Source organism: Apostichopus japonicus, chromosome 21, assembly GCF_037975245.1.
Source record: "Apostichopus japonicus isolate 1M-3 chromosome 21, ASM3797524v1, whole genome shotgun sequence".
NCBI lineage: Eukaryota > Metazoa > Echinodermata > Holothuroidea > Aspidochirotida > Stichopodidae > Apostichopus > Apostichopus japonicus.
Genome location: NC_092581.1, coordinates 11,565,429 through 11,589,070, shown reverse-complemented (window position 1 = coordinate 11,589,070; position 23,642 = coordinate 11,565,429). Strand labels below are relative to the sequence as shown.

The 23,642-nt window shown below is 37.5% G+C and overlaps 1 protein-coding gene across 2 annotated transcripts; it reads left to right on the top strand.

Moving 5' to 3' along the window:
• The first annotated feature begins 495 nt into the window (after positions 1–495).
• LOC139962773 (cleavage stimulation factor subunit 2-like) lies at positions 496–21,260 on the top strand. Of its 2 annotated transcripts, none has more exons than XM_071963088.1 (11): positions 496–653; positions 2,367–2,615; positions 4,568–4,596; positions 5,354–5,461; positions 6,382–6,501; positions 7,271–7,583; positions 8,176–8,364; positions 9,069–9,110; positions 10,640–11,025; positions 11,491–11,562; positions 20,874–21,260. In XM_071963088.1, exons 1-11 carry the CDS (start codon positions 617–619, stop codon positions 20,997–20,999), a joined length of 1,671 nt encoding a protein of 556 aa, XP_071819189.1. In that variant the 5' UTR covers positions 496–616; the 3' UTR covers positions 21,000–21,260. The 2 variants fall into 2 exon arrangements, with proteins under 2 accessions (XP_071819189.1, XP_071819188.1); XM_071963087.1 differs by having other exon boundaries at positions 8,173–8,364.
• The last annotated feature ends 2,382 nt before the right edge of the window (positions 21,261–23,642 follow it).

Here is a 23,642-nt window from a genome sequence, read left to right as displayed (position 1 = left end):
CGTATCAATGTTGCAGTTTCTGAGCGCTTTTGGCTACAACATTGAACGGGGGGGAAGGGGGTGCGCTTAAGCCAATATCGCTCGTTGTTGCTCATACTGTCCCATCATTTTTGTCGAAGATTGCAATCTTCGACAAAAATAGATGGGACACCCCACTCCCCGTATCAATGTTGCAGTTTCTGAGCGCTTTTGGCTACAACATTGAACGGGGGGAAGGGGGTGCGCTTAAGCCAATATCGCTCGTTGTTGCTCATACTGTCCCATCATTTTTGTCGAAGATTGCAATCTTCGACAAAAATAGATGGGACACCCCACTCCCCGTATCAATGTTGCAGTTTCTGAGCGCTTTTGGCTACAACATTGAACGGGGGGAAGGGGGTGCGCTTAAGCCAATATCGCTCGTTGTTGCTCATACTGTCCCATCATTTTTGTCGAAGATTGTAGATGCACTTTACAAGGCCTGGGAAGTGCCAAGCTAGAGTTCCTTTATAAAGGAACTCTAGTCAAAGCCATGGTGCAAAAATAGTTTCTGAAGTACGCCCTCGAAAAGCACACATGCTATTCGATTCCTATTTTCAACACCGCCAAGATCTGAACTGAAATATTTTCAGAAATAATGTCTGCATCCGACAAATCTCAACGTTCTGTGTTTGGTAGGGAATATTGGTTCTCATGCAATGTTGCAGATAAAGTTATGATTCTATGACAAGTATCATTGATGTATGTGTCATAAATGACAGGCTTACAATTAACCTAGGCCTAATGTTACTGCCAACAGAAGCTAGCACTAGTAACTGTTGCTGCCAGTGTTACTGTTTGTTAGGCTAATTGTTATTTGTTAGGCCGCGTCGCCATTGTAAGCCTAAGTTAGGCCTAGCCAATATACTGAGAGTGTTTGTGTTGAGACCAAGTCCGGCCAATGCCTAACAGTAACAACTAGGCATAGGCTTGGTACTTACAACTAAGTAACAATCTGCCATATTTGACATTGTAACTAGGCTATGTGAGTGTGACTGTTGTGAACAAAGGACAGGTTGGCCTATGCGTAACTAACATTAACAACTAAGTTAGGCCTAAGTTAATGTAACAGGCGTAAATATGGCGATTGGGCCTAACAGGTTCTAGTCTATGCATATCTGTGAGGGCTTTCCTGCAGAACGAGGTGTAGTAATAAAAGGAAACATACAAGATGTGTTGCGTGCATCAAATACATATATTCACAAACTGTCTCACTTCAGACTCGGCACTCGAATGCCCTCCAACCTTCCAACAATAACAGCTGCTACTGCAACTAATTAACATACAAGTAACAGAAATAACATTGACATACACAGTTATCTAAATACTTTCAATATGCAAATGAACTTTACTTGACAATCTAGACAATTTACATAACACTTACATTAACATTAAAATCAAGTATATAAGGCTTAGGCTAACGTTAACTGTCATAAAGTCGCCACTTCAAAATAACTATACCCCATTGATGAAAGTCATTAAACATGCAAAATTTGTTTCTTCTGTCAACATTGGCAGAGAGATATCCTTTCTTTAGGGAAAATTTGAATTAATAATGCTAAAAATGGTGGTGTAAGAGAGCCTTAAAGCAGTCACCTCTCTCAAAAAGTTGTGCAATTGCACTGGCATCCTTATTACAGTAGCAGTCACAAAAGTCAGCACTACACAATATTGTGTAGAATAGGCTACAGCTTCGGCCTTTACAATATGTATGTATGGAGAACATTTTATGTAAGGTACATTCAAAAAGTCACTATCCCATCTAAACATTGTGATTGCAATGATATTCATGAATATTCTTACATATATTGTACCAGTAACATGAGAAACTTATCAGTTAAAATATCTTCAAATAATGACCTGATATTTATAAAATTTGGCTGAAAAGGATTTTCCACACAGGGTTTTGGTGCAAGCAAATAACTTGAAATCTCTATCCCATAGGATGCACAGAAATTTTAAGGGTTTCTGGTGTATTGTTGTAGTGGTCAACATATTCTTGTTAGACAGGTATCTGGGAAGAAGTATGTCCTCCCCTATTATTTTCTGGCGTTTAATGTTGAGGATCTAAAGTTAGGTGGTGAAGTATAACAAAAATACAAATACATAAATATATGTAAGTTCTTTTTGCTGACAGGTTTAGACACAAAAGTGACAAAATCACTTTTGAATGCACTTTCCAATTTTCTTTTACTTTTCTAACAGTTTTATATTTATTTACTTTTTTTTTATTTAATTCAATTCAATTCAATTCAATTTATTTTTTATTTATTTATTATTATTATTTATTTTTTATTTTCTTTATTGTTATTTTTTTTCTTCAATATATTTTTTTAAACTTTTGATAGTTGGGAACATTCCATATGACACCTCGGAAGAGAAACTGAAGGATATCTTCTCAGAAGTTGGTCCCGTCTTGAGCTTCAGGCTCGTTTATGATCGTGACACTGGGAAGCCAAAGGGATATGGCTTCTGTGAATATCAGGATGAGGAGACTGCCCTCAGTGCCATGCGTAACTTGAATGGTTACGATATAAACGGAAGAGCGCTAAGAGTGGATTATGCAACCACAGAAAAGAACAAGGAAGAAATGAAAGGTATTTGCACTTAGGTCATTCCTTAAGCTGCATGATACAATTAATTATTTAATTACTTACATGATAAACACAACCTGCTCAATCACTCATTCTAGAATTCTTTAATATGGTACTATTTGTGTAGTACTCAATAATCACAACCATGATAATATGTATTCATTTTTGCCAAAGATGTTTATGGCCATTTTGGCAGAGATTGAGCAATTCAGACATTCACAGGAAAGCATTGCATACCCTGTCTTTGTAGACAAAATGGCCGAACCAAATTGTTAATGTGCCAGCAAGTGTCTTGAGGTCAATACGTAATATTGAAGGACAACATAACCAACACAGAGAGTAATATTTTCCTGGAATCATTTGATAACTAGTATGTTCTTTGAACAGCTTGCTCTGCTGTATGGTAACTTTATGAGAGAGAGAGAGATAGGGAGAGACCTGAGGTGGTGAAGTTTGTGATGGACATGATGTACTGGTGCTGGGCATAGTGACTGCGTAAAATCGCAGGATTTAACCTAATGTACAGTTGTTGAACTGGAATGGCCGATATGTCTGCACGCGGTGCGTGTTGGCATGCATATGTGATCAATGTGTTGGTTGGTCTGTTTGGAACAGAATTCAAAACACAGAATGCTTGGATTTAGTATTTCATTTGCTCAAGAATTGGCGAGAATTTGGACAAAAAAAGTATGTCATCATGCTTGTGTGATCGTCAAATACACTTATATTGCCGAAGTAACAATATTGTTTGAAATGTTGATATTTGATTGTATAATGTGGTTTTAAAATAGGGGTTGTACTAGCGACAGATTTGGTGCCTGTGAATCAGTGACACATTTTCTGTTTAATGTTAGTACCAATTTGTCATAAAGTAATTACTAAAGAGGCTGAGGAACTGTGTAGCTCAGCAATGTAACAAAAATACTTCATTAGAGAGCGTGGTGGCCAATTGGCTAAGGCGTTGGACTCGTGATCCAAGGATTGCTGGTTCCATTCCTGCCTAGTTCATTACGTTGTGTCCTTGGGCATGATGCTTTATCTCACTTGCCTCTCTCCACCCAGGGGTTAAATGGGTACCTGTGAGGTAACTTGTCATTGGGTGCAGTATTTAACTGCTGCCGACTGGAGGGATTGTCTCTGGGACAGGTTATCATTGACCAGGGGTAATATAACGTCTATAAAGCGCTTTGAGACCTACCTGTACAGTATCGCTGGTATAAAGCGCAATATGAAAAGCAAATATTATTATGATTATTATGGAGTGAGTGGGTTACCCTGTTAAAATGGTAGAGCATTGTCTGTTCAGATAGGTGCAAGGACATGAAGAACATCACAAATATTGGATCCTTTAATTGATGGTGCTCAATTGATATGTATCAGCTCTAGCCTGTATCATTTCAGATCTAGGTTGGAGTGGTTGGAGTTTGTGCAAGAGAATATTTCCCTCTACCCTGAACTCTATTTTATCTTTATATAATTTGCTTTAAATATTAATATATATTAGAATAGTTCAAATCTTTAATGGAAAAAGCTGAGTGTGTTATGAATATGGTTGCATTTTGTCACTAGAAGTCTTTAATTACAGTAACATTAGTTAAATACATTAATTTCTTAATGTTCTATAGGTGCTTTCAATTATGTTTTTAGCCTGTTCTGATTGGTTATTTGAACGATACATCTGTGAATGATTTCTGACTTTTTTCCCCCATTTCACCCGTACTTTCTTAACAGCGCTGCAGCTGGCTCAAGCTGGGAAAGGCTGAGTGTGTAATGAATATGGTCGCATTTTGTCACTAGAAGTATTTAATTACAGTAACACTAGTTTTCATTATTTCTTAATGTTCCATTGTACTTTCAATTATGTTTTTAGCCTATTCTGATTGTTTATTTGAACGATACATCTGTGAATGATTTCTGATATTTTTTTTGTTTTCATTTCCACCTTTTTTTAACAGCGCTGCAGCTAGCTCAAGCTCCTTTAGAAGTAAGTTGAGGCCTTTCTTTGAACAACTTTTCTTTTCTTAACTTTTTGTCTATCATTTCGTTAACATGGTTAGGGACGTTGAAGGTTCTCCCCCTCCCACCTCCCCTCCCCTCCCCCCCCAAAAAAAAAAGATGGGGGAAAAATATTGTGCCATGTTAATTGGCAATGAGTAAAACAAAGTGTTTTTTTAGAGACCATTATATGATGAAATTCATCAATCTTTTCATATGAAGGGAATATTAATTAAGGATAAAGCAGCTTATAGAGTTATTTTGTGAAAGCATTGCCAGATTTTTCCTCAGTAAACTTTGACATCAAAGGATGATTTTATGCTGATTGTTAGTGTTGATATATATCAAAGTCCCCCAAGAAAGAGAGACTTATATGAGTGTAGGTATTATTTACTTACAGATGTCCTGAACTGGAATGCTTGCTTAAGACCAAACTAATGACGACAACAACTCATCCAGGGCTTCATTGTAAATGTTGAACCATTTCGGTAAAGAAGCCCTCGTAGTTGAGGTCACACCTCTTTGTATTCTCAGACAATTTAGTAGTATTACGTTTTAAGAGTTACGTAGGCCATTTTTGTATCGAATTTTGCAATGTTGTCTAGGATCTGTTGGTAAAAAAAATGTAAAGCGGTATTTTTATGGAACCTGGAATGAGAGTAGATGTTTTAATGGTCAATAATACATCAACTTTATTGCGTAAATAACTACCTAAACTTATCTTCGGTTTTATCCTTTCTCACCAGTCACCTTTTGGTGATGTTGTGGTTCCACACGAGGCACCTGAGGCTATTTCAAAGGCAGTCGCTAGCTTACCTCCTGAACAGATGTTTGAGCTGATGAAACAGATGAAGGTAAGAACAAAGATTATAACATGGAAAACGAAAAGTTTTCAAATAGTTCACCTTCCCTGGTCTTCCATGCAAGCGTGACTTCTAGTAATCTAGTTCTAAAAGATGCAAGTTTTAGAAATTTGGAATAAGGAAAATTGTTCTGTTTCAGTTTGCTGGTACATGACAAATTCTCGCTCACATAACCTGTGTTGGATTAATTTGCATCCACCCATTTCCACCCTTCTTCCTCGCTTCATAGAAAACTGAAACCTTTGGTATTGGTATAAAACAAAACAAGAAGAGATTCCCCCCAATTCCCTCCCTTCCCATCCTGTCACCACAGCCAAAATATGGCCATTATATTACAATATCACTCTAAAATATTGATGTGATTCAAAGCATGTTTCACTTTAAAGGCATTGAAGACTCGCCCCAAACCGCGTGCCGGCCTCTGAAAAAGTTAACTTTCCGTTGCTTTCAAGTGAAGTTTTTTTCTTGTCGCTACAAAATGCAGACAGTAATGAAACGTGATACCTTGTTATCTTTTATCTGGACCTGAGATGTCCAACTGGTATGTACACTGTGTTGTGAGTATTGACAGTAGCTGCATGAATTGACTGTACACTAGTGTCTAATTACCGAAGGTAGCAAGCTGTGTGTGTACCTTCTGGGATCGATGGTGGTGTCTAACACTTCTGCTACACCTCATTCGAAACTAGGTCAGATTACCGGCATGAGATGGTTCTTTGTGCGCGAGTCTTCACTCCCTTTAAATGTCTCTCCAAATGACCAATAGGCTTTGACTGATTTATATCAGCGGAAGACCTCTTTTGTTGCCTTCCTCCTGATTGGTCTATTTGAATTACATTATGTGATGATGCCCAAGCTGTCTATTGTTGTTTTACTTGAATCCTTTCTTTTGTCTGTCTGTGTATGAATAGATTGTTATTCAGAATAATCCAGTGGAGGCTCGTAACATGCTCCTCCAGAACCCCCAGCTGGCCTACGCTCTACTTCAAGCCCAGGTGGTCATGAGGATAGTGAGTCCGGAAGTTGCCATGGTAGGTATTTTTGAATTTTGTCTTTGACAAATGTCCAACTCTTCTTGGGAAAAGTCCCATTTGCTCTAAATATATTTTTAAATTTGTCGAGGGTGTCTGAAGCCTCAAGAATTGTATAGCAAATACCGAGCAACCAAACAGAAGTGATAAAGACAAATTTAGCTTACCGGTTACCATACTGTTTAGCACTGCAAAACTGCTCAGAGTACAAGATGGAAATGAATGAATGCAGATGTAAGAGAGGTTTTAAATTTTTAACAGTTTGCTAATTTGAAGCTTAGAATGTGTGTATGCATATCATGTCATTGTGAAGACACTACGTGCGTAGAAAGAATTTCTTGATGATCTCTGTTGATATCTGTAGGTAATTTTGTTTGGCATTGTGGTGTGTGATGTCAGGTTTGCTGAGTGAATAATTCATATTTCCACAGTCATATTGAGGTCGATGAATTTGCTGTGAAGCTTTATCTGAGGTCATTCATCCTCGCATATATGTAAACGACGCTAGATTACAGTTTTACCAGACACCAGGGGTTCTCAAGTAACTTTTATAGAAAGGCCAGAGAGAACGTCTATGACTGTAAGGGTCTGTGTAGCCAATAAGTACCATATTTGTGGCATGATATGTTTCGTGGGATTCAAATCTCCCATGGGCCCAGATTTGGCTTAAGGGAAGCCCATTGAGGAACTCGTCCCTATAGGCTTGCACATTTTATATGATAACTGCAATGTACTGTAACTTGCTTGATCTGTTTCGCCCTTTCAATAGACATTACTCCACAAACAGAATGATGCCCCACAGCCCATCCTACCCCCTGAACAACAGCCTGGTTCATCTCAGGGTCAGCCACAGGCAGTGGCCCCTCCTCAGGTGCCCCAGCCCATCCCACCTCCTCCAAGCCAGCTTCAACAGATGTCAGCTGCTCAGCCGAACCACGGTGGACGTGGACCCCATGGAGACTTGCGGGGTCCCGAGCCTGGGTTGGTCCCCCAAAGGACTGGGCCAGGACCAGTTTTGCCAGGAGGCTTGCAGGGTAGACAGGGCCCTCAGGCTGGTATACCGGGTTTGATGCAGCAACAAGGTAAAGCTATAATGCTTCAGCTACAGATGTTACTAATATGTGGTTTATGGTCATTGCAGAATTTAAATTCTTCCTACAGATTATGAAGAATAGCAATTTGTAACTTGAAGTAATCACTATTTTAGCCAAAGGCGTTGATTTTTAAAAAGTATTTCAACATTTGATGTTGAAATGCTCTTTTCGGGACATTTGTAACAGACACAATATTAGCAACATATTTGTGTTTTGTGCATTTGCTTGATTTCTGCAGTAGTTACAACTAACTACTGCTACAAGATCTTTGTTGCTTCAACATGCAGCTGTTTGACATATTTATATATTATACATACAATATAGATATAATACATATTTTACATGCAATAAATATATTATATGTATTTTACATACTAGTTTTTATAAATTATATATATTTTACATACTATATCTGTATAATACATATATTTTACATATTATATATAATATATATATTTTACATATATATAATATATATATATATTTTACCTACTGGAATCTGGGTGATTTCTTTGACAGTTCTATCTATTTTACTAACATTGCTGGTTAAGAGGAGTGATTTCTTCTGTTCTTTCAGGAGGTGGACTGAACGAAGGCAGGTTTCCGGACGGGAGGGGTCCATCTGGAAATCACAGTCTCATGAACCAGGGACAACCGCCCTCTGGTGGTAGCAGACAGGGCCCAGGGGCTCACGGCATGATGATGATGCATCCCGGGGAGCCGGGCCGAGGAGGGATCCCAGGGGACCATGGTGGACCAATGGAACAAGGTGAGCATTTTATATTGTCTGTGTTGATTTGAAAGCAAATCAGTTGCAAAATTTTGCTGTGTCCCACAAAGAAAATTATTTTTATTGGCCGTGGAAGTTAATGATAATAATGCTGATACGACATTAATGATGCATGGCCATCTATCTAAAATAAAGCCTAATTAGAGGCACAGGATGATACAAGGAAATCTGAAGACTTTAATTAAGACTTTGTACCGGTGCTGTGGCCGAGTGGATAAAGGCGGTGGCATTTGAAGCAATGAGGCTAAGCAATCGGAAGGTTTGGGGGTTTGATCCTTGATCGAGTCATGGTAAGGTGGGTTTTTTTCATCCAAGAGCAATATACGGTTTTCCCATCTGAAATGACTTTCTAAAGTTGAAAAGATTCCAAATTTGAGTTAAGATGTTAAATTGGAAGCCACCCGACGTGCAAGTCGTAATCCACATGCCCTTGGGGCTTCTTTGTGGTCGCTTAAGTGTTGTAAAAAATTTATGATTATTATTATTATTAAAAGAAACAAACATCTGTGTTAAATTAAGACAAAACCACTAACAAATAAACACAAGGACATATATGAAGGTCAATTGAGTGGGTAAGCCACAATGTCAGCAAAAGATTGATTGGCAGTTTTCAGTTTAATTTTTTTTTAATTAACTGCTAATTCTTGGTTTTTTTTTAATAACTGATAATTATTGTTTTACAGATCCTTTCGTCAAAGACCAAGGAAGACGAGGCAACGGGCAGAGTAAGTGAACAGGACTAATTAATTAATTAGATTGTATCATTGATTACTACAATGTGAATCTTAAATGCTAGGCCATGTGAAGCAGTCTCTTCAATTTGACTCACTGTGTGTATTCAATTATGTTTTTTTTTTGCATGGCCCTTCACTGATAGAGCTGTAAAGGGTAGTTGAAAGCGTAGTTCAAGCTTAGTTGTAAAGAGTAGTTGAAATTTGTCTCATGTGTTTCCCCTAAAAATCTCAACACTCAATGCAAAGCATGTAAACCAACCTCGCAATGTCTAACATGGGGATTATATATTTTTTATCCCATACTTATATTTTTGAGGGAGTCAAAGGGCATGTTAGGTCAGCAGAGGTCAAAATGTGAAAATCTTGCAACATAACAGTGCTGTTCCCCCCCCCCCACCCCCGCCCTTCATAATTTCTAGAGATTTTTTATGAAATGAAATTAGTAAACATATTATAAATGAGATTGAGACATTGGGTAATTTATCCAACTAAGACAGACTTTATTTTTTGACTTTCACAACTTTGGGAACATTGTCAATATAATATAGAGAATATCTACAACATTGTGTTAAGGTGAAAGGTCAGTTGAAGTAATAAAGTTATAAAGTAAAGATTGGTTTATAAACCAAGGAAGCATATAGCATAAAGATTTGCTCAAAAACTGAAGGAAGATAAAAACTGATCCCATATATGTTATCTTCTAAATTATATGTGGAAGAAATATTGTTCCGAGTATGGAGCAAAGGCCAGGTACGAGGAAAGTTTTATTTAAAATTTAGCGCTGCGTTTTGCTTATACTGGTAGGTAACCCATGATTAGGATCATTGTTTAAAGGATGACTTTAGACACGATTCATTTTACGATGTTGTAGATTGTTGGAAAGCACATCTGTCCAGGTTGTATTTGTTGAACACTTTAAAATTGTGAGAAATGACCTTTAAACAAAGTGGGGTTTTATCAGTGAAAGTGGCTGGACAACTTAGTCTAACATATTGAAGTGTAACATATTGACCAGTAGCTGAGGTCCTCATATGCAATACAAGACCTCAAAGGGAAAATGTAAGACTTTCATGGCCTCCAAGTGACATATTTGCAATGAACTAGAGAGTTTTTAAGGACCAATGGTGTTGAAAGTCGTCCAAGGGTGTCCTGTGGAATATACATATGTAAAAACACATGTATGTTTGGGGTTGAGTTATTAGAATTCATAAAACAGTGTGTATTAACATGGAAGGCCTGTACTGGGGAGCTGACGTAATTATCAATTTAGCCTTAAAGGAACGTTCCAGAGATTCAGTATATTTGATATATTACCAACAATTACCTCTAACCTTTTCCTTGGACTAATATTCTGCCTAAAATCATCCTTTTAGAGAGAAAAAAAATCTGCTTTGTAAAATTTTGATATTATTTGACATAATATCATCTGCTCAAAACCAGTAAATATATCTCACAAAAGCAAACTAAATTAGTCCCTCACACCATCTCAATGACGATAAATTTTTATCTCCCACTTTTAGATCCTCTGGGTATGCCACCAAGACAAGGGGGAATGGATCCCAGAGGACCAATGGATGCTAGAGGCGGACCCATGGAGGGTAGAGGCGGTCCCATGGAGGGTAGAGGTGGACCCATGGAGGGTAGAGGCGGGCCCATGGAGGGTAGAGGCGGACCCATGGAGGGTAGAGGCGGACCCATGGAGGGTAGAGGCGGACCCATGGAGGGTAGAGGCGGACCCATGGAGGGTAGAGGTGGACCCTTGGATGGAATTGACCCAAGGCGCCAAGGGTTTGAACGTCACCCGGAAGGTTTATCCCAAGTATTGGCCGCTGGTGGATTAACTGCCAGGATGCAGCAGTTGGATCCAAGAGCAATGCAGAGAGGGTTGCCTCATCTATTACCAGGAGTAAGTGCAGAACATTGACTAAGAACTAACTGTGTGCAGGGTTTGACTCACCTTGAAGAGAACTATGTTAGAGATTGCATAGGTGTCATTTACAATATTATAGACATACAAAGTATGGGGTTTCAAAGACACTTTGTGTAATACTCAGCTTGTGGAAATGAATTAAATATGAATAAATGCTTTGTACAATAATGTGAATTGACTGTGACTTTAGACCAAAAAGTCAAGAGATATAGACAGAGACTGAGAGAGATTGGTTTAATAGGACTGGCCAGATGGGATTGGTTGTTTATGCCAGTTTCTCATGAATATTCAGAAGCAAGACAAATTTCGGCTGGAACCGATCAAAGTTGCATGAAATTAGAAGTACATCTTGCAAATCCAGCAGGCTTCCATTTAATACCACTGACCTTAATAAAATGAGGTTAATTGTAATTGTATCATATTTTTATGCTCTTTTCTCAGGTGGGTTCAACTGTGCCTCTTCCAGGAGCTGTACCGGGGCAAGCTCAGCCTACACCTCAAGACCAGGAGAAGGTAAACAGATTTGACCTTGTAATTAAGAACCCACCCTTCATCCCTCATAGCCAGGAGAAGCAAACCAAACCAACATGATTAACTTCTCCATTAGATATAATTAACGTTTGTGGTACAAATGCTTGTAATTAAGAACCCACCCTTCAACCCTATCCCTCATAGCCAGGAGAAGCAAACCAAACCAACATGATTAACCTCTCCATTAGATAATATTAACATTTGTGATACAGATGCTTGTAATTAAGAACCCACCCTTCATCTCTATCCCTCATAGCCAGGAGAAGCAAACCAAACCAACATGATTAACCTCTCCATTAGATAATATTAACATTTGTGGTACAGATGCTTGTAATTAAGAACCCACCCTTCAACCCTATCCCTCATAGTCAGGAGAAGCAAACTGAACCAACATGATTAACCTCTCCATTAGATATTATTAACATTTGTGGTACAGATGCTTGTAATTAAGAACCCACCCTTCAACCCTATCCCTCATAGTCAGGAGAAGCAAACTGAACCAACATGATTAACCTCTCCATTAGCTAATATTAACATTTGTGGTACAGATGCTTGTAATTAAGAACCCACCCTTCAACCCTATCCCTCATAGCCAAGAGAAGCAAACTGAACCAACATGATTAACCTCTTCATTAGATAATATTATTAACATTTGTGGTACAGATGCTTGTAATTAAGAACCCACCCTTCAACCCTATCCCTCATAGCCAGGAGATGCAAACCAAACCAACATGATTAACCTCTCCATTAGATAATATTAACATTTGTGGTACAGATGCTTGTAATTAAGAACCCACCCTTCAACCCTATCCCTCATAGCCAAGAGAAGCAAACTGAACCAACATGATTAACCTCTTCATTAGATAATATTATTAACATTTGTGGTACAGATGCTTGTAATTAAGAACCCACCCTTCAACCCTATCCCTCATAGCCAAGAGAAGCAAACTGAACCAACATGATTAACCTCTTCATTAGATAATATTATTAACATTTGTGGTACAGATGCTTGTAATTAAGAACCCACCCTTCAACCCTATCCCTCATAGCCAAGAGAAGCAAACTGAACCAACATGATTAACCTCTTCATTAGATAATATTATTAACATTTGTGGTACAGATGCTTGTAATTAAGAACCCACCCTTCAACCCTATCCCTCATAGCCAAGAGAAGCAAACTGAACCAACATGATTAACCTCTTCATTAGATAATATTATTAACATTTGTGGTACAGATGCTTGTAATTAAGAACCCACCCTTCAACCCTATCCCTCATAGCCAAGAGAAGCAAACTGAACCAACATGATTAACCTCTTCATTAGATAATATTATTAACATTTGTGGTACAGATGCTTGTAATTAAGAACCCACCCTTCAACCCTATCCCTCATAGCCAAGAGAAGCAAACTGAACCAACATGATTAACCTCTTCATTAGATAATATTATTAACATTTGTGGTACAGATGCTTGTAATTAAGAACCCACCCTTCAACCCTATCCCTCATAGCCAAGAGAAGCAAACTGAACCAACATGATTAACCTCTTCATTAGATAATATTATTAACATTTGTGGTACAGATGCTTGTAATTAAGAACCCACCCTTCATCTCTATCCCTCATAGCCAGGAGAAGCAAACTGAACCAACATGATTAACCTCTTCATTAGATAATATTATTAACATTTGTGGTACAGATGCTTGTAATTAAGAACCCACCCTTCAACCCTATCCCTCATAGCCAAGAGAAGCAAACTGAACCAACATGATTAACCTCTTCATTAGATAATATTATTAACATTTGTGGTACAGATGCTTGTAATTAAGAACCCACCCTTCAACCCTATCCCTCATAGCCAAGAGAAGCAAACTGAACCAACATGATTAACCTCTTCATTAGATAATATTATTAACATTTGTGGTACAGATGCTTGTAATTAAGAACCCACCCTTCAACCCTATCCCTCATAGCCAAGAGAAGCAAACTGAACCAACATGATTAACCTCTTCATTAGATAATATTATTAACATTTGTGGTACAGATGCTTGTAATTATGAACCCACCCTTCATCTCTATCCCTCATAGCCAGGAGAAGCAAACTGAACCAACATGATTAACCTCTTCATTAGATAATATTATTAACATTTGTGGTACAGATGCTTGTAATTAAGAACCCACCCTTCAACCCTATCCCTCATAGCCAAGAGAAGCAAACTGAACCAACATGATTAACCTCTTCATTAGATAATATTATTAACATTTGTGGTACAGATGCTTGTAATTAAGAACCCACCCTTCAACCCTATCCCTCATAGCCAAGAGAAGCAAACTGAACCAACATGATTAACCTCTTCATTAGATAATATTATTAACATTTGTGGTACAGATGCTTGTAATTAAGAACCCACCCTTCAACCCTATCCCTCATAGCCAAGAGAAGCAAACTGAACCAACATGAGTAACCTCTTCATTAGATAATATTATTAACATTTGTGGTACAGATGCTTGTAATTAAGAACCCACCCTTCAACCCTATCCCTCATAGTCAGGAGAAGCAAACTGAACCAACATGATAAACCTCTTCATTAGATAATATTATTAACATTTGTGGTACAGATGCTTGTAATTAAGAACCCACCCTTCAACCCTATCCCTCATAGCCAAGAGAAGCAAACTGAACCAACATGATTAACCTCTTCATTAGATAATATTATTAACATTTGTGGTACAGATGCTTGTAATTAAGAACCCACCCTTCAACCCTATCCCTCATAGCCAAGAGAAGCAAACTGAACCAACATGATTAACCTCTTCATTAGATAATATTATTAACATTTGTGGTACAGATGCTTGTAATTAAGAACCCACCCTTCAACCCTATCCCTCATAGCCAAGAGAAGCAAACTGAACCAACATGATTAACCTCTTCATTAGATAATATTATTAACATTTGTGGTACAGATGCTTGTAATTAAGAACCCACCCTTCAACCCTATCCCTCATAGTCAGGAGAAGCAAACTGAACCAACATGATAAACCTCTTCATTAGATAATATTAACATTTGTGGTACAGATGCTTGTAATTAAGAACCCACCCTTCAACCCTATCCCTCATAGCCAAGAGAAGCAAACTGAACCAACATGATTAACCTCTTCATTAGATAATATTATTAACATTTGTGGTACAGATGCTTGTAATTAAGAACCCACCCTTCAACCCTATCCCTCATAGCCAAGAGAAGCAAACTGAACCAACATGATTAACCTCTTCATTAGATAATATTATTAACATTTGTGGTACAGATGCTTGTAATTAAGAACCCACCCTTCATCTCTATCCCTCATAGCCAGGAGAAGCAAACTGAACCAACATGATTAACCTCTTCATTAGATAATATTATTAACATTTGTGGTACAGATGCTTGTAATTAAGAACCCACCCTTCATCTCTATCCCTCATAGCCAGGAGAAGCAAACTGAACCAACATGATTAACCTCTTCATTAGATAATATTATTAACATTTGTGGTACAGATGCTTGTAATTAAGAACCCACCCTTCAACCCTATCCCTCATAGCCAAGAGAAGCAAACTGAACCAACATGATTAACCTCTTCATTAGATAATATTATTAACATTTGTGGTACAGATGCTTGTAATTAAGAACCCACCCTTCAACCCTATCCCTCATAGCCAAGAGAAGCAAACTGAACCAACATGATTAACCTCTTCATTAGATAATATTATTAACATTTGTGGTACAGATGCTTGTAATTAAGAACCCACCCTTCAACCCTATCCCTCATAGCCAAGAGAAGCAAACTGAACCAACATGAGTAACCTCTTCATTAGATAATATTATTAACATTTGTGGTACAGATGCTTGTAATTAAGAACCCACCCTTCAACCCTATCCCTCATAGTCAGGAGAAGCAAACTGAACCAACATGATTAACCTCTTCATTAGATAATATTATTAACATTTGTGGTACAGATGCTTGTAATTAAGAACCCACCCTTCAACCCTATCCCTCATAGCCAAGAGAAGCAAACTGAACCAACATGATTAACCTCTTCATTAGATAATATTATTAACATTTGTGGTACAGATGCTTGTAATTAAGAACCCACCCTTCAACCCTATCCCTCATAGTCAGGAGAAGCAAACTGAACCAACATGATAAACCTCTTCATTAGATAATATTAACATTTGTGGTACAGATGCTTGTAATTAAGAACCCACCCTTCATCTCTATCCCTCATAGCCAGGAGAAGCAAACTGAACCAACATGATTAACCTCTTCATTAGATAATATTATTAACATTTGTGGTACAGATGCTTGTAATTAAGAACCCACCCTTCAACCCTATCCCTCATAGCCAAGAGAAGCAAACTGAACCAACATGATTAACCTCTTCATTAGATAATATTATTAACATTTGTGGTACAGATGCTTGTAATTAAGAACCCACCCTTCAACCCTATCCCTCATAGCCAAGAGAAGCAAACTGAACCAACATGATTAACCTCTTCATTAGATAATATTATTAACATTTGTGGTACAGATGCTTGTAATTAAGAACCCACCCTTCAACCCTATCCCTCATAGCCAAGAGAAGCAAACTGAACCAACATGATTAACCTCTTCATTAGATAATATTATTAACATTTGTGGTACAGATGCTTGTAATTAAGAACCCACCCTTCAACCCTATCCCTCATAGCCAAGAGAAGCAAACTGAACCAACATGATTAACCTCTTCATTAGATAATATTATTAACATTTGTGGTAGAGATGCTTGTAATTAAGAACCCACCCTTCAACCCTATCCCTCATAGCCAAGAGAAGCAAACCTGAACCAACATGATTAACCTCTTCATTAGATAATATTATTAACATTTGTGGTACAGATGCTTGTAATTAAGAACCCACCCTTCAACCCTATCCCTCATAGCCAGGAGATGCAAACCAAACCAACATGATTAACCTCTCCATTAGATAATATTAACATTTGTGGTACAGATGCTTGTAATTAAGAACCCACCCTTCAACCCTATCCCTCATAGCCAAGAGAAGCAAACTGAACCAACATGTTTAACCTCTTCATTAGATAATATTATTAACATTTGTGGTACAGATGCTTGTAATTAAGAACCCACCCTTCAACCCTATCCCTCATAGCCAGGAGATGCAAACCAAACCAACATGATTAACCTCTCCATTAGATAATATTAACATTTGTGGTACAGATGCTTGTAATTAAGAACCCACCCTTCAACCCTATCCCTCATAGCAAGGAGAAGCAAACTGAACCAACATGATTAACCTCTTCATTAGATAATATTATTAACATTTGTGGTACAGATGCTTGTAATTAAGAACCCACCCTTCAACCCTATCCCTCATAGTCAGGAGAAGCAAACTGAACCAACATGATAAACCTCTTCATTAGATAATATTAACATTTGTGGTACAGATGCTTGTAATTAAGAACCCACCCTTCATCTCTATCCCTCATAGCCAGGAGAAGCAAACTGAACCAACATGATTAACCTCTTCATTAGATAATATTATTAACATTTGTGGTACAGATGCTTGTAATTAAGAACCCACCCTTCAACCCTATCCCTCATAGCCAAGAGAAGCAAACTGAACCAACATGATTAACCTCTTCATTAGATAATATTATTAACATTTGTGGTACAGATGCTTGTAATTAAGAACCCACCCTTCAACCCTATCCCTCATAGCCAAGAGAAGCAAACTGAACCAACATGATTAACCTCTTCATTAGATAATATTGTTAACATTTGTGGTACAGATGCTTGTAATTAAGAACCCACCCTTCAACCCTATCCCTCATAGCCAAGAGAAGCAAACTGAACCAACATGATTAACCTCTTCATTAGATAATATTATTAACATTTGTGGTACAGATGCTTGTAATTAAGAACCCACCCTTCAACCCTATCCCTCATAGCCAAGAGAAGCAAACTGAACCAACATGATTAACCTCTTCATTAGATAATATTATTAACATTTGTGGTAGAGATGCTTGTAATTAAGAACCCACCCTTCAACCCTATCCCTCATAGCCAAGAGAAGCAAACCTGAACCAACATGATTAACCTCTTCATTAGATAATATTATTAACATTTGTGGTACAGATGCTTGTAATTAAGAACCCACCCTTCAACCCTATCCCTCATAGCCAGGAGATGCAAACCAAACCAACATGATTAACCTCTCCATTAGATAATATTAACATTTGTGGTACAGATGCTTGTAATTAAGAACCCACCCTTCAACCCTATCCCTCATAGCCAAGAGAAGCAAACTGAACCAACATGATTAACCTCTTCATTAGATAATATTATTAACATTTGTGGTACAGATGCTTGTAATTAAGAACCCACCCTTCAACCCTATCCCTCATAGCCAGGAGATGCAAACCAAACCAACATGATTAACCTCTCCATTAGATAATATTAACATTTGTGGTACAGATGCTTGTAATTAAGAACCCACCCTTCAACCCTATCCCTCATAGCCAAGAGAAGCAAACTGAACCAACATGATTAACCTCTTCATTAGATAATATTATTAACATTTGTGGTACAGATGCTTGTAATTAAGAACCCACCCTTCAACCCTATCCCTCATAGCCAAGAGAAGCAAACTGAACCAACATGATTAACCTCTTCATTAGATAATATTAACATTTGTGGTACAGATGCTTGTAATTAAGAACCCACCCTTCAACCCTATCCCTCATAGCCAAGAGAAGCAAACCTGAACCAACATGATTAACCTCTTCATTAGATAATATTATTAACATTTGTGGTACAGATGCTTGTAATTAAGAACCCACCCTTCAACCCTATCCCTCATAGCCAGGAGATGCAAACCAAACCAACATGATTAACCTCTCCATTAGATAATATTAACATTTGTGGTACAGATGCTTGTAATTAAGAACCCACCCTTCAACCCTATCCCTCATAGCCAAGAGAAGCAAACTGAACCAACATGATTAACCTCTTCATTAGATAATATTATTAACATTTGTGGTACAGATGCTTGTAATTAAGAACCCACCCTTCAACCCTATCCCTCATAGCCAGGAGATGCAAACCAAACCAACATGATTAACCTCTCCATTAGATAATATTAACATTTGTGGTACAGATGCTTGTAATTAAGAACCCACCCTTCCTCCCTCATAGCCAGGATTAACCTCTCTGATAGCTATACTGCTGATGAACTTCTTGCTCAAAAATCTTCTTTTCCACTTAAAAATTTGTCCACTTGATAGATACAGCTTTCTAATTTACCCTCACATATAAGACTGAAAACTTCAGCAAGTTTAAATAATGATATCACAGAGGGGGGCTGAATATTTTGTTAAAGAAGTTTGCAAATGTTGGAGCTATTTGTGGTGTTTTTATTTGTTGTGATGTGCAGAATTTGTCTATTTTCTTACTGAAGGCTCTGGCATTCACATATTCAACAAAATGGCAGCCATTTTGTTGAATATGGGCCCCACACTCCTTCCACTGGCAAACAGAATATTACACGTTATAAACTGTACACAAGGACTTTTTGTAATATTCTGTTTGCCAGAGGAAGTGTGGGGGGCAACATATTCAACAAAATGGCAGCCCCCCCAGAAAACTTTTGAAATGGGAATAAGTTTTTTTTTTTTGTTGGGGGGGGGGAAGGGCCCGGAGCTGTTCCTTTCAAGCAATCTTTCTGTTGTGTTTGGTTTTTCTTTTAAATTCATAACTTTCATGCTGCTTTGATTTATCCAACAAAAACCTATACTTTTTGCAAACTGAAATATGATGTGTAACAGCTTAACTGAAATAGCTTGATTTCAGTAGTGGTCATCCTGAGAGAGGGCATCTTTACATCAGTGGTGTGACTGTTTTTCTTGTACTGGGGGTGGGGGCAGGGAGGAGGCTTATTTGTGAAAATCGTCCTGGTGAGGGATATTTGAGAAATTTTGTAAAATTGAGAGTGCTTTGATGCAAAATGGTGCTCTATTTCGAAAGTTTGAAAACAATGTTGAAGAACTTTAAACTGTTTAGGTTCTACCACTTTAACATGTTATACACTGTACACTAGGACTTTGTGTAATAATCTGTTTGCCAGTGGAAGGGGGGGGGTGGGAGATGTTCCACCTGATTTTAATCTGAGGGACTTATGCCCCATCAAAGTATGTGTGATTGCACCCCTGTTCTACATGATTCCCTTGAATTAAATCAACAGAACCGAAAAAAAAGTACAAATACGACAAGCATGTTTGTAACTTTCAAGTACAAATATATTCCAGAGTTTTTATGTGTTTAATATTATAATTGTAAATACCAACTGTTTTCTGAGAAAACTTATACCTTATTAAATAAAATTAGAATCATTGTAATGTTTAGTCATAAGCAAAATAGCACAAAGTTTTCTTCATCTTACTGAGTTGCTCCCCAATTTGCATATTATTGTAATAACAATTAGTAATAATTAATTACAAAAGATTCTTCAATGAAGACATCGTTAGTCACATCTTTAATGCTGTGTACATTAAATTCCAAATATCCCATTGGATGTTTTCATCACTAGTTTCTTTCAAAACTTGATTAATAATGAAATTTAAAAAAAATTGTAAAAAAAGTTATAAATTATTCTTTGATTGTGAACATGTTTTGATCACGTTATACTAATAAAAAAAGGAAGACCATTATTAAATATTTAAAAAGACAAAAATTTACAAATACTATAAAATACTGTAAACACACCAACAGAAAGCATAAAACCTTGCATAGGGAACCATCCCCAATGAAATGTCAATGCAGTAAGATGATTCATCTAGCTACTTGAGCTATGTGAATTCTGGTCACTGTCTTCTTTCATATGACAATTCTCACAACCCTTATGAATCATGTATTTACGATTCCTTTGATTCCTTTACCGTCCCATCCACCAAGTCATGTGATCAAAGTGACTTAAATGGAATCAGGGGTCTATCATAATTTACATATTGACATTAAGTATCTGTTATGCATATTAAGTACCCGTTTCTAAGGAGCATTTCATTTCTGCACATGGGCATGGCATGAACATCAATGTCACATGACTACAACCCTGATGTAAGGTGATTGGTGGATCAGAAAGACCCCACTGTCATGACGGTTGTTGATGCTCAGTATTCATTTTTTCTTACTTCTTCTCAAAATCTATATTATAACAATTGGTTGTTATTGTTCTAAATTCGACCCATTGTTTTTTTGTCTACAAAGGCTGCTCTCATCATGCAGGTTCTGGGTCTATCCAACGAGCAAATCAACTCCCTGCCGCAAGATCAAAGACAGAGCATTCTGCTCCTGAAGGAACAATTAGCCAGAAGCCAAAACCAGATGCCATAGTCACCTACCCTAAGATGATACCTCGTACGGCAGGAACGGCTGCCAGTTTACTTTTATTCTTATTAAATTTACAGTCCATGGATTCATTAACACCCTTCTTTGTAATCCCCAAACCCCTGTTTTAGATGCTGTTTATTAATTGTCATCATTTGTTCTTGTTTGATTGTAAAGTCAGTATTAAGTAAAAATTGTCAAATGATAAATGGATGAACCACATGTTTTTGAAGAAATAAACAGGCCTTTACCAAGCAAGATCAAACACTTTTGCATTTTCTCTTGTGTCTTCTTTGGGCATTATTTTGGTTTGTTGTAACCACTACAAAAGTTGCACAGATAAAGTTTTGGCTAGCAAGCACAGAACAGTCAAACATGGGGAGAGCTTGTAATTTGATATCCTCTAAGCCCAATGTAACCTGTGCCACCAGGCCAAACATCCTGTTCCTCTCCCCCCGCACCCTCCCGTCCCACAAACTTCTGTAGTGCATATTTCAGCATACTATGTGTATCATTATTTGGTCAGTAACATCAATGCATGCCTGTTTAATTAGTCCTGTAAATGACACAAACTTGCAAAACTTTTGCTTCATAATAGCAGATCAACACAGATCTTGTGAATAATAAAATGACAGATATCCAACTAGAGCCTTTTTGTACACCAACTATTTTTACAAATTACATTTTAACTTATAAAAGAATTGTACCAACTGCGATTAAATTTTATGCTAATCAGGCAGACAAACATGATTACAAAGTAGAGAGAGAAACCCTGGGACATTAAGGCACCAACAGGCAGAAAACTTTTAGGCAGATTTTAGGCAAAAAGATAACAAAATAAGTCATAATAATTTAAGAACATAACATACAAGGTGTCCCCTCTCCCCCCCCCAAAAAAAATCATATTTTAAAGTATAAGGAGATGACAGTGTTTATAATGAATTGTGACCCCAGTCAAAAAGTGAAAAAAATTCCAAAGTCAAACATTTCTCACTTAAAGATACTTACTATAGAGACTCTAGTCTGACTTGACTCGAGTCGGGAGAACCGACTCTATTCTGACTTGACTCGGGTCAGGGAGAACCGACTCTATTCTGACTCAAGCCTGAGAGAACCGACTCTATTCTGACTCTAGTCGGGGAGAACCGACTCTAGTCTGACTTGACTCGAGACGGGAGAACCAACTCTAGTCTGACTCAACTCGAGTCAACAGATGGATGACTAATGAATCTCTCTAAAAATATGGAATATTTTGTAAAACTAGTTTACAATGGAAATGTTTGTCATATGTTATGAAAACAAGATGTGCATTTGATGCCATTTTTGTGCATTCTGTGAACTTTAAGATCTGTGTACCAACCCTGGTTTTAAGAATACCACTTGCTCTATGGGCAATGCAAAAAGTTTGCGTATGCCATCTGATTAGACCCCCTCACTTGAAAGAAAAAAATATTTAAGTCATTTAACGAAGAAACCATACCTAACATAAACACAAGGACAGCTAATGACTCAGATAATTCATATCCCTCTTTACCCAAAGTTCTTTCCACACTATTGACTAATCCATTTTTTATTTTCCAGAAACTAAATATATACATAAAATCTTAGGAAAGAAAAACATAACAGAAAAACCTAGCCAGCATATTCTACTTAAAACAGTAAAAGATTCAGTTTATAGAAGAAATTAAACAATATCAAGTATTGCATAATTGGAACAATGACATGAAACTTAATCAACAATGTAACAAAATAGAAAAGAAATTGAAGGCCCAGTTAATTATGAAATATGACCACAAACAGTGTTGCTGTTACATGTGGCAAGAAAGAAAATAGCAAATAATGTGAAAATGTGTGCCTTGTAAAAGATAAAGCCATAAATGATCCGATAGATTATCTCAAAACACTTTTTTAAAAGGTATAGAGAGGTATTCTATAAAGCAAACAAATGTGACACTCACAGGGATGATTAACGCATTACTTGACCAATACTATCCCTGATTCTATGCTTGTAATTACTATTGTTTGCTATTTCTGAAACATTTCAAAGCCGGAGTCCCGGGATAATGACCACCAATAGTCTTCACAGCAATGATTCTGAAACACGTTTGGTTCCACCATGCCCACAAGTTCAACACCACTGAACATTGCTCAGACCCCCGTCTACACCCCCACCCCATCAATACCACCTCCACCCCATCACCACCACCTGCAAAAAAAAAACCAATATCAAACTTCTGTTGTAGTCCATGAAAGTATGTAATATCTAAAATACCCCACGGTATCAATACAACAACATTGGTCATTGTTTTCAATTCGATTAGAAATCACTAATATCCAATATTTACAACCAGGACTTGTATAAATTTTGCCACAAACTGGTTCTATTTCAAGAAACAGTATATATGACATTTAGATTTATTAGATTTCAATAAGAAGACAATACCTGTGACAGTTAACAAAAGAAATCTGGCAACCAGAAAAATAATACTAGCAGTTTATCTAGATAAACAGAAACCCTGTAGAAGCATGGACAGTTTGTTCATGTCCAGGAAACCCCCATCAACACCACCCCACCCCATCACCACCCCACCCCATCAACACCACCCCCAAAACCCAATATCAAACTTATGATGTGGTCCATGAAAGTAC